The sequence below is a fragment of the Falco biarmicus genome, chromosome 4 (genome assembly GCF_023638135.1).
Source record: "Falco biarmicus isolate bFalBia1 chromosome 4, bFalBia1.pri, whole genome shotgun sequence".
NCBI lineage: Eukaryota > Metazoa > Chordata > Aves > Falconiformes > Falconidae > Falco > Falco biarmicus.
This window is the reverse complement of record NC_079291.1, coordinates 105,982,029-106,001,801: the sequence shown is the minus strand read 5'-3', so window position 1 is coordinate 106,001,801 and position 19,773 is coordinate 105,982,029. Positions and strand designations below refer to the sequence as shown.

Sequence of the window (19,773 nt, the reverse complement as noted above, 5' to 3'; positions counted from 1 at the left end):
GTATGTATATGCTGTGTTACATACATATCATTTGCCTGTCCGTGTATGTTACGTATAAATAATGCATGCTATGTATACATACACATATGTAAAGATATGCAGACAAACATTATAACATGCTCATTTGTTATTACTCTTGAAGTTTGAATTTCAGCAGAAAAATTTGAGATCTTAGAAACTATTCAAGCTTGAGCTATCTTTTTCCATCTCAAAGCTGACACAGAATACCAGCTTGGAAAAAAATATAAATCTTGCCTCCATCTCTCCTCTTTGAATTATGACTCAAGCATTAACACAAGCCACATACAGCAGCAACCTAAGTGGGTGAATTTACATTAATTAGTCTGAGTGCTTAACTTAAAAGGCAATTTTTATTCTGACCAATAATGACTTGTCAGGACTTGCCTTATTGTTCCAGAGCCTTAAAGAACAAATCCATTTGCTGTAAGATGACAGAAATTAAAAGCTGATCCTCTTACTTCTGCAAAAAATCTTGTCAAACCAGAATATAAGGGAAAACAGTTGTAGCAGCACAGCTGCTCCCATCCACTAACAGACAAGGCTGTTGGTTGTTGCAGTCATTTTTAGTCTCTTGGAAAGCCAAGCTGAGGGTGCCTATAACCCTGCCTCTTCCTCTCTCTTAGGTCCTTCATCAAAATCATAAAATTCTGATAAACAGTCTGCAACAACGGTAGGAAAATGTTAATGCACAAAATCAGAAGACATAAGCTTTCATTTGTTTGTCATGCACACCCTTCTCCTTACATCAACCAGATCAAGAGAAAAGCAAACCCAAAAGTTTCAGGGGAAAGAGCAACAACATATGGGCAAAACCCATTAGCTTGTGAAAAATTCAGTTTCACATAGCAACAACCAGAAAAAGTTGAAATAGAGTATTAGAGGGCTAGCCATTAACAGAGGCTTCCCAGAGTATCTTCCAGAAAGAAGCTCTGCTGTTAGCTGCTTGCAAGGTAGATACTCATTCAGTTGAGTGAGAGAAAACCATGTTTTTTTCCTCTGCCAGTCAAATAAAGATGCAAAAAAAATCAGTGAGACCAGCAGTGAGGCTCCACAAAGAGCCCAGTTAACCAATACATCTATCCCATTCCACTAAGATGAACTCTGGCATCCTGTATGAAGAAACCTGGTACTGTTACTACACTGTATTCTCCAGTGAATTAAAGCCAGGCTCTAGAACTCAGTTGGATCAGCCTTTCAAATGATGAAACCGAGGGGTTGCCCCACTGAGGGCTACCCACAAAACAGATTATGCAACCCTGATGCCTTCCTGCCCGATGTTCTGGACTGGAACCAGGTTATCTGTACCAGAGTGAAGGAGTTAAGATAGGCCTGTAAACACACAACGTAAGGCCAAGTTTCTATCTCTTTTGCTAACAAGAACATGTGTTTATAAATGAATGGGCAGCATGCCCTTTCTGGCCCTCATTAGCCATAGTTCCTACTAACCATACTACCACAATGGGCAAAATTACTATTTTCCCAAAGTCTGAGGATGCTGAACCAGGGAGAAAGAGATGTAGCAAACATTCTCCACTAGCCAAGCTGGCTCACCATGGCAGCTCCCTTAGTCAATTAAGTGTCTGATACCTGTTGAGGGTTAGAGTTCATCCCACTCTAAATCTCTGGTTTCCAGAAAGATGAATGGAAGACACCACAGGAGCACGCTTCTTGCACAGAAAGAACTACTAGCTGCTCTTGCTAAAAGGAGGACGTATGCGATCAAAGAAAATGACATCCTTCTGGCTCTCCGCAGGTTTACAAGCACAGCCTCTTCAGCTGCAGGCCAAAACAGAGACCCAGCTTTGTCCACACCCCACAGGAGGGAGAGGAAAGTAGAAGCTTTTTCCTCTGTTCCTGTTGAACCTCTGTCTCCTTACAAATCACAATTACAAGATCACGTGTTGCAACAGGCTTACATGAGCAGGCTTCCTTCAACGAACAAAAAGTGACGGTTAGGCAGCTATGGGTAACCATCTGCAGCTGCACTGCTTGTGAAGGATGGGGGGAAGAGCTCCTGAGCGTCCTGTGATCAGTCACAGTAAGTCTCCTACCGATCCCTATAAAGCTTCTGCTTGGACAGCCAAGCAGGGTAGAGAGCAGTGGAAACATCCTGAGCACTCATCACACTGTTGTTCTTTTAAGTAAATAATCTACCTACTTATTCCAAGAGGAAGACAATCAAGTACCACGCTAGCTTCCTGGAGTGGGAACGCATCCTCTGAAAAACAAGGTGACAAGCAGATCAGAAAAAAATAATCATTTTGCAGACCACAATTATCCTGAAGGCTGGATCCCCTGCTGTTGAATACAGGACTCCTCCCTTACAACACTTAAAAATAAATAAATAGAAGGGGGTGGAGGAGGTGCAAATGACAACACACATCCACATCCAATTGCAAAAAGTTGCAGCTCTGTGCAATGAAACTCCTTCCCAGGAGGGGATTTCACAGCAAGTACAAAAAAAGAAAGGAAAAAAACACCCATATAGAAGTATTCATAAGTATTAGCAATTGCCAAAATTAGAGATAGTTACCAATTTGGAAGCTAAAAGGTCAAAAAAAGAAAAGGCACATCTGGCCTATGAGTAACTCCAGAGGAATTTATTTACACAAGGAATGAGTGGCTGACAGAATGAACTGCTGCAGTCAGCACAGAGACCAGGGGCTGAGCACAGGAGGCACCCAAGGTCACCAAACACAACACAGAACCAGCAAAGGAGAGAGGTGGGTGGAGGCAGCTGGGGACATTCAGTTATTGGCCTCAGACAACTTTATGATCGGATCACATTTTTTGGAATTAGTCTCCAATCTTATTCAACAGAACTGTTTTGGAAAAATTGCCACTGAGGAAGCAAGCATAGTCCAATGGCTGGAGAAAATTTTAAACCCAGCAGTGCAGAAAGAGGCCTAAGTGCCTGTCAACTGAAAGATGCATTTGAAGAGTCACAGGCCTCTTAAGTCTTTTCTGCTAAAGTGCTGCTCCTCCCAAGCTTCACTTTGTGAAGTCTGCTATGCCATTAGCTTTCACATTTGTTAGCTCCACAGATAAGTACCATTTAACTTCAGAGGAGCTAAAGATATTTAAAACATCTGTGCTCTTGAATTTTAAAAGAGCAGAAAGATTTCTTGGCAAGAGAGTGACAGAGGACAACTCTGCACCTCTGCCCATGTCTCCCAAATTGCCCTACCAAAGGATTACCTGCTTTTGACTCTGTCTGCACACGCACTCACGTGAGCAGGTCTCCCAGAGTCCTACCAGCAGCTGAAAACTAAGCTGCATATATTTAAGTTACATGGTTGCAGAATTCACAACTGAAGTGGCAAGAGAAACACTTCCCATCACCTGTAAGCTTATGTCCTGCTGTACCTATTACCTCTCTCACCAGAAAACCCCTAAGTTTGAGACAAACAGACTACACACAACCCTTGCAGACTCTGCATTTCACTCTTTTGGACATCTCAAGCTCCCACTCCCCTTGTTCAAGACAGCTTTGCCACTGCAACACAAACAAGCTTTCAAGTATTTTTCTTTAGAAAGCTATATGCTGAGGCTTAGACTGAAGTCTCCTTAACAGCCTCCCTCTTTGCAAAGTAGTGTTTTGCACAGTTACAGCATACCTAAAGAAAGTTTAAGTTTACACTCAGTAAAGAATCTTTATATCAATTAATATTTCCTATTTTCCATAATTATTGCATGAAAAACGGTTTACCAACTTGGCTTATACTACCATGTTTTTATTCCTACTTTGCAGTGTCCAGGTTTATCTGAGCACCCAAGCACTTTCTAACTGTCCATGTGACATCAACTGTTCAGCGTTTGCTCATAACACTTGACCATACGTAGTTTTCTTGGAATTAGTCAACAATCGGAGCAAATCTGTCTCATAATGAAACGAGTGTTCTTGTATACTCACACCAGCTGTAACTGCATGTACGAAGCTTTGCTTGTATCTGGAAAAAAACCAACCAAACACCACAAACCCCCAAAATAAAACACATTGCCTGCCCTCTCTGGAAAGAGCAAATTTTATGATAAATGCTCACTGATTTATCATCAATCTTACATAGATTTGATACGTTGTGAAAACATGTCCTTTGATCTGATCCTGCACAACTCTTCATATAGACAGAAACTCATGCTTGTTCTGGGGTCAGTCACTGTAAGCATAAGAGCCACATGCAAAGTCCATACCTCCTATTCTGACTTTCCCTTAGGTCCTCACCACTCAATATCACAGCTTAAAGCATGAATTTATTCTTACCCCTTGGATTCTAGTTCAAAGCGAACAAATCCTTGTATGATCAATATGCAGGACTGTAAGACTTCACTTCTTCCCATCAGCTTCATACAGTATGTACGAGTGCCTGCCCTTCAGTTTTCAAGACAATTCTGCAACACTTAATAGCAACAAATGCTAGCTTATAATTTAAGAGTAAGCATTTATTCCAGAGCTACTGTAATTCTAGTCTAACATTTGAAGTCTCACAACCATGCTAACAGGTATTTATAATTCACTTCTGGCAGCTTTAGTGTTTTATCAGACTTTTGTGTCTATGCTTTTACACCATAGTCACGACTGCAATTCCTGCTCATCATGAGCTTCTCTTTCATTGGCATTAGCCCTTGAATGGAGCAATTTCACTTTCAAAGCAAGCTGCATCTCCCAAGCCTCATATATTTACAGAAAACACAAGCAGGTGGGCAGAGCAACTTTGAAGTTCATGCCTATTGTAGCAAACAAGCCCAATACCCTGATTCATAATGAACTTTAACCAACTGCCTGAGAAACCAGCATCTTCTAAAGTCTCCAGTCTCCCTCTGCCCATGGAAGTGAAAATTGTTTTAGAGCAAGTTTGTTTTCAAGCTCACCAACCTTGACAATGTTTCATGCCTCTTTCATCCCACAAGTCATTTAGAATTCTTTTTTCTTCCTATTCATCTTCATGACAAACTAGTTTTGATGCCTGTGTTCAGTTATTCTTTAACACTTGCATGTTAGTCTGACTCTCCCCATGAGAAACCAGATACTAAACAATTTTTACACAGCCACTGTTTTGATTAGTATTTGTGTTTTCACAATGTTTAAGAAAAAAAATTATACAACTACACATGAGTGCATAAGCTCTCCTTGGAAAAATACTCTGACTTAAGTAAAGGGAGAAAACAGATTAAAGATGTGTCAAGAACCATGCTCATGTGTTTTAAGGGTACCAAAACCAAATAACAACTTATCTACCCGTTTTAAATGTAGTTACATCCCAAAATGTCTGCAAAATCTCAGTATTACTCAAGAGAAGAATCCTAGCAAGCTAACACAGCAGTAGAGATAGATGAAGCAGCTTCACTTTTCATTGAAGGAAAAAGGAACCTTGGCATGAAATCAAGAGCCACAGGTGGCAGTTCCAAGCCTGATTTTGATGGGAAAAATAACTAATTTCAACTACACAAAATCCACCAAAATAAGTACTTCGTTATTAAAAAGCAAATGTTTTGCTCAAAACAAGGAGGAACTGAATCTATAGGGAAATTTAAGTCTTACAGTAAGTTGTAGCAGTGACAGTACTCTTTAAGAGTCCAATATAATACAATTCTAAAAGATGTAAGTAATGAAATTCAATTGAAAAGTAGACTGTCATGAATAGACAAGTTATTATGGAGCCAAGGTCTCTATGCTCAGGTTATATTTAAAATTGCAAACAAAGCCATTTTCAGAGATATCAGCTTCTTTTTAACAGCAAAGAACATGTCATATCAATTCTAAGTTTAAACTTAACATATGGTATTCAAAACAAGCTCTCAAACTACATTGTTTATTCTTCCCCTTCTAACTTTAGCAATTATAACTGCCTTAGCATTAAAGCATCGCACTCCTAATAACCTAATATACAAGGATAGTGAGTACTCATTCCATTTTACATTTCCATTCATTTTACATTTCCATTCTCGTGAAGCATAGGGAGCTTTTAGATGAGACCAGGTACAAGCCCCAGTATGGTATATGATCATTCCTGTAAAGGGCAGCCACAATACAGCTGATCCCCTTAAAAAAAAATTAGACTATATTGGCTTTGACAGCACCAATCAGACCATGTGACTTGAGACAAAAATCGAAACTCCGCTCCTTTATAGCAGGTCAGAGCTGCATCACACTTACAAGGCAAAACAAAGTTCTTCACTGCATAAAAGAGAACACATCATTGCACTGCATCAGCAGACTTAGTCAACTAAGATGCTGGTGTCAGCTGTGCCAGCTAGCACCCAAGCTCTCCATTGCAACCAGCTTCACCCCTGCTTTTTAACCAGGGAGAATTTTACTGTTGAAAGCAGACAAAGTCTGAATTTACAAGTCTCTATTCATGCTCCTAGCTAATTTGGCAGATCTAGTGGAAGCATCATTTGTGCTATTCAGACCAAAAGGTAACATCACATTTGCACAAGGAGTAAACAGGAAGAGTCCCAGTGACTATCATTCAGTTTGATCTTCTGCAAGTGGCACATAACTCAGTAACTTTCCAACACTTTTTGTATTCAGGTGGCACTGCTGGGATCAGCAGCTCCCATGCCGCATGCCCAAGCCCAAAGGTTGCATTTGGGTAGCAGTTCAAAACACTCGCTCCTTTGAAGTAATTTAGGTTCCCAAACCAGAGTATGTCTCTTCCACATGACTCAGCACATATTCACTTTGCCCTCTGCAAAAACACAGCATCTGGTCCAAACCAATATATTGTACCCCAAAGAACACGTGGTGCCCTGTTTCCCATAGGCTCAGAGCGTGAGTAGAGCAACTGCTTGTCAACCAGCACCACATGACACGGATTTGCCTGTCAGTAGCACAAACTGTTGGTCCCAGCTGCATCTATTAGAGGTTTTGACAGGTAAACCCTCTTCCACAGGGGAATAGTTTTGTTGCAAGGTCAGACGTTCAGGGTGGTTAGCTGCTGTTCAAGGGTTTTGTTCAGCAGCTACCTTCAATGCACATCTTAAAAAGTTTTATAATGAAGAACTAAGTTGTAGAAGAGCTCAGGATTTCCTTCTTTTCCTTAAGTTACTGGTGGATAATATGCTCTAGTAATAACAGCAGTACAGCTGGGGACAAACTTACCATAATCTCCTATTAGCAGCCACCTCGGCTACACTATTCAAGCCATTCCATGGAACATTACAAACCAAAAAAAGTACTTCTTCCCATAAAAGCTTTCTTTGTGCTGTATCTCAGCCCAGAATTATACTATACAATATCTTAAATTAAAGCAGATAAAGTTAGTCCAGTTCAACAGGCTAATAAACAAAGAAGTCACTGGACTATTAGTTTCATAGCCCACATAAATTTACAGTTAGAACACAGGAGACGAGGAAAAGGAAGAAGTGTCAGTTTTAGCCAAAACCAGCAGAGGATCAATAAACACTTTTACCTCCTCCTTCCTTATGTGATTGCTTCCTACCAGCCTCTCCCACCCACCTAGCACTAATATCCTCTGGTTTGTTTGCTTTCTTTACAGAACACTCCACATAGTGAGGCATCATTTAGAGCTGCAGACTCAGATCCCATTTATCACAAAATACTATGGCTATTACAACACCTCCAGCAAAGGACTGAATACATATTAAATAAAAACACTACTATGTTTAAGAAAGAACATAAGTTTAGTAGCCCAGAAGTCTTAGAAGATCTAAGAGATCTAACTTAGAAGATCTAAGTTGATAAGATTAAAGGCACTGCCACAGAGCAACAGATGCTGGCTAGAAGCTTATCTTCCAACTGAGGCAATGACACAGGCGTAAACACCCGGATTCACAAACTGCTTTTTAGCTTACAGCTCACATTGAACAAGATGCATCAAAAAACAGCCACAGTAATAACATATTTCAGAATGCTGTAGGTATTCTCAAATGTATCAAAAATATCCAAAGATTGACAAGACACAATATGGACATTTCAGTGAAGCATCACCATGCGCAAAAATTGTAACTCACACAGGCAGGAACTTCAAAGGGTTACTCTTGTAATAGCCATGACATCCAACATCAGCATTACACTCAGATCAGTGCATCATACTGAATTACTTGGTTAGTGGATTTATCCATTTGATACAGTCAGAAATAAGATGTCTCTTAACACACTTCAGGGAACAGAAATGATCGAATGCCTCCAAGTATTTAGGAAAGAAGCTCCAGTACAATACACCACCTATTTCTTATGGGGAAGTCTATGCACAGATTTGTCTTTGTTGACTGTCAGTGAAAAGGTATCATGAACAATATCCACTTCCAGGACTGACGCCAACCTAAAGGAATCATATCAGCTAGCAAAACTGACTTCACCTGTTACATCTGTGCTTTTTCTGTGTGGGCTATCATGCAAGCCTACCACAACTTCATACACACAGGCTGTTAATAAAAAAATGCATGTACACATGCACGAAAATTATTTCCCTTTTAAAATCATTAAATGTCATTTTCCTGTAAAGCAAGTACAGTTAAACAAGAACAAACAATACAAGATTGGTTAAAAACAGACATCTTGCAGCTCAAATAAATATCAAGGAAAGATGGTTCTATTGTTAACTGCCTGAAAGAGTCACACTCTTTGAAGCTGAAGCGTACTGAAAAGGAACTCTACACGATTTCTGTGTGCTGACCTACCAGAGCGTGATGGGTCCCATCCACACTAGTGCCAGACTTCTGTGTTTTCAGTACATCACCATAATCTGCCGCATCAAAGTTAGTCTTCCACACCATCACCTGCAGAAGAAAGCTTCTCTATTAAAATTTTCCATCTACGTTTGCTTAAAGGTCAATTTTGTCAACAGATCAGCGAAAAGTCAGCAGATGCACACAAAGTTAACCTAAGTAAGCTTTGCCATTGATTAAATTAAGGATGGTATTTGTAAATACATTACTGAACACAGACATAGCATAACCAAGTTCTCAATAAATGACGTCTTTCAACATTCTTTGGGTCAGGAACATCGTGAAACTAGACCTACCTAGAGAACTCCAAAGCAACATGCAGAATACACCATTAAAACCAAAAATATATTAAAATACCATGCTTAGCATTACAGCACTTATCAGCCACATCCCAAACAACTAGCCACTGGTTTATCATGAGATTCATTCACAGGAAAAGGAGAGTTAGCACTTTGAGACTAGCGTTAGAGATCTTGAGCTAATTTGTCAGCTGCATACCAAACTCAAATCCCACTTACAGGCATCTTCTCTCCATAATGCAGTATTTATTTCAGAAGAGAAGAGAGGCCTCTAACACATAAACCACTTCAACATATCAAGAGCAAATCTATGGAGTAAAATCCATAGCAGTGGCTCTACAAGTCTAAAAAAAGTTTAAGAGCAATCAATCAACTATTTCAGAAGCCTGAAAAACACCTACAAACCCAGCCAGCTCATCTTGGTTATCAGAAACATCAGTGTTTATTCTTCACTTGCAAGTTTTCATCCCTGCTTCACATGAAATAAAAGCATTTTTCTTTTGTAGTTGCATAGTTAACCAACAAGGGCATTCCATTGTGTAACAGAAAAAACTGAGGCTCTTTCACTGTATAGATTGTCTCTTCACAGCTAGCAAAGGTGCTACTACAAAGATAGGCACTGCCACCTAGTCTAACCTGGGGGTAACTAGCAATGCAACACAGCTCAGTTGACAGAAAAGCAGATACTTACTCAGACCACTACTTTGAGTTGAAGTTTGTCCACATCTTCAGCAGGGCAATTCACACTAACTGTGTTAAAACCAGCATATATTTGCAGCACAGGGTGCAAATGGCACCTCCCAATGCCAGCAGGCTCATTGCAGTTCAGTAATTATGTGGGTTTAGATAGGTCACATGTCTAAATCACCACACAAAAATTTTTTTTTGACCTGTAGTGATTTTCTTGATTATTATTTCTCACATTTCTCTTGGATTCAGAACACCAGTATTCAGCTTTCTGACCATGGCAGGAGGGTTGGAACTAGATGATCTTCCAGATGCATTCCAACCCAAACCATTCTATGATTCAGAGAGGTCCACTCCACTGGAAAAGCTTCTCGTAAATATACAATTGGCAATTTAAGAGTAATACTGGTTTTAATACATACATATATTGTATGTTTTTCTCCATGCATGAAAGGAATCACTGCCTGCATTTTCAGAAACAAATCTGAGAGAGGCAGCTCCTTCACAGCAGCTAAGAACAGGAAAGCCAACAGCCACCCTTCCCAATACTCATGTTCAGAAACACACAACCCTGAGCTACAGTAGAAACGCTGCCAAAGAAGTCAGTTATGACCCCATGCCACAAACGTACCTTTACAAACACCCTCCTGGGGAGGCACTGCCACTCAGCATTTCAGTTTAACAATACCAGCCAATACTCTGCAACGAGCATTACTTTATTCAAAGAAATCCCAACCACAGCAAAGACAAAGAGGGAGCTGATTAAAAAAAAAGCCTTTTGAAGGAATCTACGCAACAGAGAAACATAGGGCAATACATCCTCTTAAACTAAAAATGAAACAAAAAGTCAGCTTCTTGGCTATGTCTAGGAATTTAAGACAAAATTTCTGAAGTTTGCTATCAAAAATAAGTAATAATGAATTACTATAACTGCAACCTCCAGTGAAATCAGGGCTTTTAAGGAAGACAAACACCAAAAATGCATATTTGTGTTAGATGAGCACTCCAAGAGCAAACCTTAATCTAGTGACCCAATATAATTTTGTAAGACAAAAAACCCAGATGTATCTCTTCAAAACAGTGTGTTTAAAGCCTTAAATAAAAAGCAGTCTTAAAGCAACAGGATGACAAGCTATGACACCTATCTCGACAAATCTATAAAATGGAGTTAAAATGCAGCACCTCGTGAAACTCAGGAACCACAACCCTAGGACTGGTTTCTTCCTCAATAGTATACAACTGAAAACATACATTGTGTAGAGAACCCAGCAAGTCACTTCAGCATGGTCCAGACATACTGGGTACAATTTTACTTTCCCCCACTGACAACAGGAAACAAAGTCCAGCAGCTTTTAGAGAAATGTGTATCTGGACTATAACTCAGAACCAGAAGTAAAAGGAAGAGATCTCCCATCCTGTCCCAACTGCTTCATTAACAAAAAACCTTTATCAGCAGTACAAGACACCCAGGCTCTAAGTTCTAGTGTACACACCAAGGTCAGCAGAGAAAAGTCCAATTCTGACCCAAAAAGCTGTGCAACTGCAGCACTTGTACAGCTTTGCACCAGGCTCCCATTAATAAAGAGGCCTACAGCCTATATTCACATTTAGTCAGACTCAAAACCATCTGATCCCAGCCGCTGGAGATGGCTTAGCCCACAGCATCTCAAGTAAGACTGAGGACAGATCTGTGGGAGGGAGGAGAGCATTAAGAAACATGAAATACAGAGCACTGTAGACCACTGGAACCTGGAAGAATATTCAGGGGAAGCATCCCTGCTTGCCTGCCTTACCCTTACACCTGTGTCTCAGAACTAGCCAGTGGCAGATCAAGAGATGATCCAACAGCACAGCCCGTGATATTCCAGGTATCTCAACACAGGCATTTGCACACCCCTCTAACTTATTCCCCAGCAGCAGATGACTCAGAAAGGCATATAACGAGGGCCGTGTATAGGGCAATATTTCCTCTGCTGTACATACCTGTTCCCAGATAATGCAGCTGCAGTACTTCCTCAGTAAGAAAAGTCTGTTTAACATCTCTCACTATTTTTGTTTTCTCTTTCAAAGCAGCAAGATACCAAGAAAACAGTAACAACAAGGCACAAAACTAATGAATTGAACTAGTAAGATACCTGCTCATCAGAACCTCCAGAGGCAAATAAGTCTCCAGCTCTTGAAAACGTCACACAGGTAGCTGGCCCCTGCAAACAGATTGAAAAGACAGGTTTAAAAAAAGTGAAAGAAAACAAAGTGTTATAAAGCTCCATTCATTACAGCTTTACAAGGCATTTCTCACTTGACAACAGTAATTAAAGGCAAAATTTAAAAAGCTCTTACCTGTCTGGTAAGTGGGCCACAATTAACATGCTAAGCTTGGTGGCACGCACTTACCATTTCCCACATTTTAGCCCCCAGTTCAAGACACCCATTTTTCAATATCCATGGCCTTAAGACAGAGACAGGAACAAAGAGAGTTTTACAGCTTCAGGCTTTTCCTTGTTCCCTCTCAATCATTCATTCTCTCTTCCCTTTAGTACGAGAAATTTACAAAACTCCTGTTTATTAAATGCGGTGAAATAGTTGAGTTTTATTAAATTCAGCCTTCAGTTAGCCACCCGATGGAAAGGTTTAAAGCTGAAAAGGAGGTTTAAACATACAGATACACACAGAGCAGCACCAAAAGGAATACTGAAAAATACTGTTAGACGTAAAAACGCTCCACTACTGACATTCTAAGCATTCATGAATCATAAACCATGTCCCATGAAAATTTAAGTTTTTTAAAACAAATTTGAGGAGTGATGAATCCACCTTTCAGGCTTCAATTGCCAAGCCCTCAGAATCCACAGTTTCCAAGCTCCTCCTCACACCATGAATACTAGAACCACAAAAGGAAAATGCACCAGAAAATGCACTAAGCCAAGATTTTCACATATTCATGGAACTCCAAGGACCAGAACTTCAAACATTACACAGAATCTTCAAGACACTGACACCACCAGAGAGCAAATTTTATGGACCTCTGTGTGCACCAGATTCACCATGGAAAACAGCATCTTGTCTCCACATGCTTTCCAAAGAGCCTTTCTTTGAAACCACGTAACTGTCACTAAGGGGCAGCATAAAACACATGACTGATGATAAAAATAGCCAACAGGTAAGGCTACAGGCAAGAAATCAAAGAACCAGTTTTATCACTAAGGAAAAGGCAGGGGGCAGGGAGAGCAGTTGGTTGGTTGGTTTTGTGTGTTTGGGAGGGAGGGGTGTGTTTTGTTTTTTACAGTTCTCACATGCTCTGCAATATATTTCCAGGGCAATATATTCCATACAAACTGCTCATTGCAGAAGACCCAAGGCTTAAAGCTCTCGTTTACTCCACCGTGACCTAACTTTAAAACATGCCTGACCAGCTATCAACCAAAGCAATCAATTAGCATCAATTAATTTAGGCAGGGTTACAAGCATTTTAAGTCAAAAAAACTGCACAAGCAGAATAACTGAATGCATAAGATTCAGTATTCAGAGCAGAATCCAATTACTCGTTTTATTCGAGACTTGGCAGTCAAGAAGCCCACAAAGTTTTCAGTACAGGAGAAAGAAAAAGCCAAGGCTGAGGAACACTGATTAAAGGAACAGGTCACCCAATGGCTGACAGAGCAGCATCAGCAGAGTAGACTGTACTTGTACATCAGCTTCTATATACTGTATTCTGTAGTATTATCTAGAGTTTTGCAGGAGGCAGCTATTCTCTTTGGATACCAATTAGCTGGACAAAGCCAACACGGGGGGGACATCCAAAGGCATCAGAAACAAATCAGAATCACTGCTTCAAACCCCCTTACATGTGAAGCATGTAGCCAAGCAATGACAGAGGCCTCAAACCAAACAGGCACCTGCAGCAGCACAGGAGAATACAAGCAGCAAGCAGGCACCCCTTACAATACCATCGTCTGCCATCCTTAAGCTACAGCCTAATGATGTATGCAGGCTTATGTTAGCTGTCAGGACTTTAACTGAAGAATAGGAGGATGGCTTAAACTGCTTTTCTCTTAGTTTTACAGAAGAGATGCCAGAGTTAACACATCCAGGATCATTTTCATACAGCACAGGCACTTGCATTTTGAAGAAGCCTCGCTCTTAAAACAAGCAAGTTCTGAGAGGCTATGGTTTCTCTCTAATGGCGCCGACTGCTGAAGTACAGCTTGAGTAAAAGCATGCATTTCACACCACATGTCTATTTTAATACATTTTCAACCTTCCAGAAAGCACAGAGGACAACGCACATGGGGAGGATGAGGCAGGCGCTCCAAGATGCAGTTAAACAGCTGAGAAACCGTTAGATGTGTTCAAGTGCAGACACAACAGACAAACTGTTCTGCTTAGAATAAACAGCTGAGAACCCTGATAGTGAAGTTTCATGTCAGCTACTGAACCCATTACTTTGCAGTCTGTCCTAAGCCTGAGCTTTTGCCCAAGCTGAAATAGGCAAAGGCAGCAATGAGCATTTCCAGATGCTGCCTATGGCCAGGTTTGCTGGGAAAAGCAACCTGAACTAGCGACAGGCTGAAAAAACAAAAAAACAACAGAACAACAAAAACCCAAACCCACAACAAAACAGCAACCAACCCCCTCCCCCCAAACCATAAAAAAACAAAACTAAAAACACAGCCAGAAAAGCTACAACCACCACCACCAAACCCCACCACACAAACATACACCTCCTAACAGGAGTTACCCTCTTTCAAGATCACCTATCTCGGAAGGCAAGGGAAGAAGCTTCTCACCTTGTACCAAGGACAGACTATGCATTAAGAGTTCACATCTTCCCAATGGAAATTGCATGGAAATCTGAAATCCTGATTCTTTCTGGCTTCCCTTCTTTCTCTCCTTTGTAAAAGTGAGCTCATTATTATGAACCCTGAAGGTAGACAAATACCCAAAGATTGCACTTGGGTAAGTACCCAACTCTATCTGCAACCCGTGTCCCGCAGCCCCATGTGCTTTCAAACGTGCTGGTGCAAGGTTATGCCAGCAAAAGTACAGTCCTAATGTGGTCACTCCCAGTGTGAAGTTTTAGCTTCCTTAAAACATATTAAGGTATTTCCATATTATCATTTCACCTGCAATGATTTCAAAAGGGTTTGAGGCCTTCCAACAGCAACATCTCACTCAAGAGATCTTGCCAGAAATGACCTAGTAGCAGCAATTTCAGAATGCATGCACAGTCATCAGTGTGACTAAGCTAGTTCAACTAACACAGTGTTATGTAGTGCAGATATTTCAAATCAAAGTCACCGCCATCAATCAGCTGAGACAAAAGGTGCTTCTGCCTTCTATTTCCACCCACCTTCCCCAGCAATTCAACCCTCTGACCACACTGTCAGGAATGGAGACTAAAAATATGCAAAAGCAAAAAACAAATAAGCCATAAGAAAGAGCAGAAACAAGTACATAGCCAGAAATCTCCACAGTGGTGAATACTGCTCAAAGATAACAGAGCTGAGTATACAGAAGCTGCACTGACTATAATAAACCAGTCAGAGTCGGGAAGGGTGGAAAAAAGCTTTCAAGACATTAAAACAAAGTTCAGGAAGAAGCAGAAGTGAGGAATACTGGAGAGGAGTGATATTTCACAAAATTATTTTTTTCCAACTAAATATTTCAGTGTATTTAGACAAAGTTTAGCACAATACAAATCACATCGAAACAGGCAATGAAGTGACTCCAAAGTCATGGCATTCTGAAGTGAAAAAAAGTTCAACAAAACATATTCCTCCCAAAATCAGAAGTGATACCAAAGACTGAATGTACCTTTATAAACTAAAGGGGGAATAAACAAGTCTATAGACACAACATCCTCTACAGATTTGTTGACATAAATTAAGTGAAAAGTATTTTTGCTACATGCTTACAGCACTCTTCCCTGATATAACAGGTTTGCTATAGCAACATACAAATAATAGTTTGCCAAATACTCTCACAATTTAATATAAACACACAAAACAAAAATAAAGTTACACTTGCCAGTGATTAGACACAGCCTAACTGCCATTTGTTCCAGGTAAGCATGGCAGAGATCCAGCAGATGCCTGATGCAATCCTGGACAACGTGTCCTGAGACTGAAGAATTAAAATCTTCCTTCAGATTTTTTTTTTCCCTCTGTAAACTTACTGTTTGCATTAAAAGTGTCAAAAAGGTGCAGCTGTATATTCTATACAAGTTGTAGGGAGAATTTTAAGCTTGTCTCCCATGCAACTAGAACACGTGAGATGCAGCAACCTTCTAAAGGATCACTTTATTCTCCTCTTCCTGTAGCAGGATACAAATGCCCTTCTATTAGTATTCCCTGGGTGCTCCAGTTCTGCATCCTCATTGTGCTAGGTGCTAGCATCAGCCCCCAAATTCCTACAGCTTCTTACTGTAGATTAAACAGCAAGCTGCAGAAAGATAGGAATGGACAATGAGATACATCACGTTAGCAATAAGGAACATTTCTATTTAGTCCTCAGCAATCCAACATGAAGACTGCTGAGCTTTTGTGCATGTCAAATAGAGTTTGAAACTACTATAGTAAGGGAGAATGCTGCAGAAAGTTTGAGGAAAATACAGAAGAGAGCAAAAAGTCATCCACTGGAAGTGTTGAGTGGGAAGAACATTGCCACTAATCAACATTCATCCCCTCTAGTTAAAGAGGGGTACCAGGCAGGGAGGGCATAAGCCCCAGGGAGCCTTGAAAAGGACAAATGGCTCACACACTGGATGCAGCAAAGAAACTGGAAGGAAAACGGAAGCCATACAGAAGGAATGATAACAGGATCAAACCTAGTCCTTCGCAGCAGCATTCTCAATGAACAAGATACAGGCAAGGTCAGACAGCCACACCATGGTAGCTGAAACACCTGGTGGCACGCCAGTCCTAGCTAAGAAGGGTGGGGCACAGCATGCTACATAATCTAGTTTATGTGCAGACCATCACCCAACCCAGAGACAGAGATTATACCTTCGCCTCTTTTTCCCCCACTTCCTACAGAAGGAAGCTAGTGATCACAAAGCCTTTATTGCCCTAGCAATTCACAGGTGGATCAGCTTACACAAAACGTTAAGTGTGAGGTTCAGAACTATGCTGAATGGCTTGAATGCATTCATCACCTAGAGAGATGGGATCTCAAGCCAGGACACAAATTACAACACTGAACAAGTGACTGGCAGGATGCTAAGAGCATCAGTAACAATTGACACAGGGATGACAAGAGACAACAGGAACAGCATCCCTGAACACAAAGCTTTCAAAGGTGGAGTTAAAAATAGATTTCTCTGAAATAAATACTTAAGAGAAAGGCCAAGAGTTTAGTTTGTAGAAACGGAAATATGCCTGGAGGAAACAGTCATAACCGCATGCAGATAGCAGATGAATGTGTACCATCTATAAATAATAAGCAGACAATTACAGCAAAAGCCCTCCTGAACACCATTTCCACTCCCATAGAACTGCTGGAGGACAGAAGGCACACTATTTCAAGAACAGCAGGGCCAAGAGCAACAGTCAATTCAAGAGAGGCCAGACTTGCAATCTTCAGCTAGGAACCGAGCTAACATTTTGGCTTCAGCATAACATAAGAAACAAGAGCCAGGCTGGAGAGGGTCCAGGAATAAACCTGAGGAGAGTAGTTTAATGATGCACAGTCTGCACAGTGAAAGGAGAGGCAGAGGGGAAAGTAGCTGGAGAGACAAGTGGGGCCAAGGATGCAAGTAGATTTTTTTCTTGTTTTATGTTTTAAATCCTGAGAGAAACTAACGCATACCAGAGAAGAGCCAGGTAAAAGAACAAGGCGTATCTAGAGGATGCAGAGAGTCAAATTAAAGGAGAGCTTCCTCTTCCACTGCCCACAAGGAGATGTAAAAGTGGGGAGATAGGAGCCAGTACATTCAGTCAAACTGTCCCTGAACAAATTAACTAGTGCAAAGAGAAAAAGGAGATACAAGCGGTGACAAAGTCTGAGAAGCAAATCCAGCAGCAACCATCACACTGGGATCATCAATTCAAGGTATAAAAGAAACAATAATAAACAGAGCAGTCATTGTCACTGTTCACAATGCTCTCAACTGCTTCATGGCATTGGAGAAGGCAGCAAGTCACACTTGGACAGATGGACACTGAAATGACAGAAGGTAGAGGTGCAAAAGATGCAAAGAGTAAGTGATCAAGACAACTAGGAAAACACCAAGGGCTGGTAAGAAACTCGATAAATGCATTCAAGTGCCAAAGAGCACAGAGTCTGAAACAAAAAGGTGAATGTCATGTGTCTTCCACCTATCACTTCGTTCCAGCAGCAGAGAAAGCAGTGAAAAGAGTTCAGTGAAGACCGATACAAACTAACAGCCCTCTTGGTACGGTGGGAGTACTGAGCCTGTATCCCAGCATCAATGATGAACATGCAGCCAGGAAATCCACAGCTATGAAGATCTATTCAATCTCATCAGAATAGGTGAAAGACAATAGCAGAATACTTAGTAGGAAAAGAAAGATAATGCAGAGAAGACGACAGAGGCAGGAAGAAATACAAAGGGCAAGACTGGTGACAAAGTTACACCCACTTTGGTACGTATCCTGCAGAAGAAGCATCAGACAGAAAAACCCCAATCTTACAAAGAGATAAGAGCTAGGAAAAAAAAGTAGCTACGAAAGCATGGATATTTGTTGTATTTTTTACTAACAACACAGATATCCCAAAGATGTGAGAAGGGGAAAAGGTGTCAGTCCTGGTATTGCACATTTGCTAACGAAGAAGTGCAGGACAGCACCAAGTATTGTCCTCAAGCAGGGACAGAGTGCAAAGCTATAGGGACTGCAGAAAGAATCCACATCTCCAACAGTAAGGAGAAGAAAAATGCTTAGATTAAAAAAGCAGATTCCTAAGAACTGCAGAATGAGAGTGGTAACACAAAAGGAGAGAAAGGGAGAGGAAAAGGGAACCAAGGAGAAAAGCACTGGGGACAGAGACAGCAATGGCAGCAAGAGATGTTTTCACACAGAATACCTCTGACAAGAAGTCAGAAGGATTCTCAGTCCACTGAACTTTGAAAAATACCTGTATTACTACACAGTGCAAGACTGTCATGCCTGCACCTTCCTTCATCAAGGAGTAAGGGCTACAGCTAACACAGGGAAAAATGTATACTGGCACCCTATAATGAATCTTGGGTAGCTTTTTAAGTCCTGAAAGCTTCAGTTTAAAAAAATACCAGGGAAGACTAGAGCACTCTTATTTCCTTTTAATACTCAAAACCACTGATCTCAAATCAACTACTTACTATTTGCAACACACCTTTCTCTCCCTTTGTTGGTCCAGTTCTGTGCAGCCCTGAGATGTCCTCACATCGTTCACAGAGGACTAGGCCTGCGTGGAAGTTTAACGCCACCTAGGTAGAGCTGGCAGCAGACCGTAAAGGAGCACATTTGTTTCCTGTGCACCTGCTCAGAAGCAGACAGCATGTATGCCACCCAGGTAGGTAGAACGCAGCTACTTCAGGGTTCAAGTCAAGCCTGCTTAGAGAATCGTAATTTTGCATTTTCTGTCTTCCTATTTATAAACATAACCATGCAGATGTTTTCTAAATATTTACTGAGAACTTCCATTTCACTAAGGAAGTCAGTCTGGAAATGCTTTAACCAAACCACCCCAAAGGGCAGACAAGCACTGTGTACATACCTGCTCTCCTCTAGCAACTCTCCGGAGGTGACTTATGAGCCCCAAAACATTCTGTTCCCCAACGATGATTCAGTACCAGAGTTGGACCTACATACCAACCCGGTGTCTCATCTGTATGGAATTAGGCAAGAGTACTTCACAGCCTGAAGCACTCCAGAACTAAAATATGCAGCACAATACAGAATGATACTTTGCAGCTGCAAGATGTCAGCTCCAAGCTGCAAACTCCCGTCTCTAACAATCCTTCTGCTACGAGGGGGCCAGCTACATTACAATTAAAGACAGCAATGTAAACTTGGCAATCCTCCCTATGTAAACTACAGCTAATCAGCTGCTAACAAATTCCTGGCACTCCAACAGT

The 19,773-nt window shown here is 41.0% G+C and overlaps 1 protein-coding gene across 3 annotated transcripts in view; it reads right to left on the bottom strand.

Moving 5' to 3' along the window:
* Positions 1 to 19,773, bottom strand: part of POC1A (POC1 centriolar protein A) — a 59,580-nt gene that overhangs the window by 21,001 nt on the left and 18,806 nt on the right. For all 3 annotated transcript variants that reach the window (XM_056336159.1, XM_056336158.1, XM_056336157.1), the window contains exons 8-9: positions 11,834 to 11,902; positions 8,665 to 8,763 (exon numbers count right to left, since the gene is read on the bottom strand). In XM_056336159.1, the coding sequence (XP_056192134.1) occupies positions 8,665 to 8,763; positions 11,834 to 11,902 (168 nt within the window). The remainder of the gene's footprint in view (positions 1 to 8,664; positions 8,764 to 11,833; positions 11,903 to 19,773) is intronic.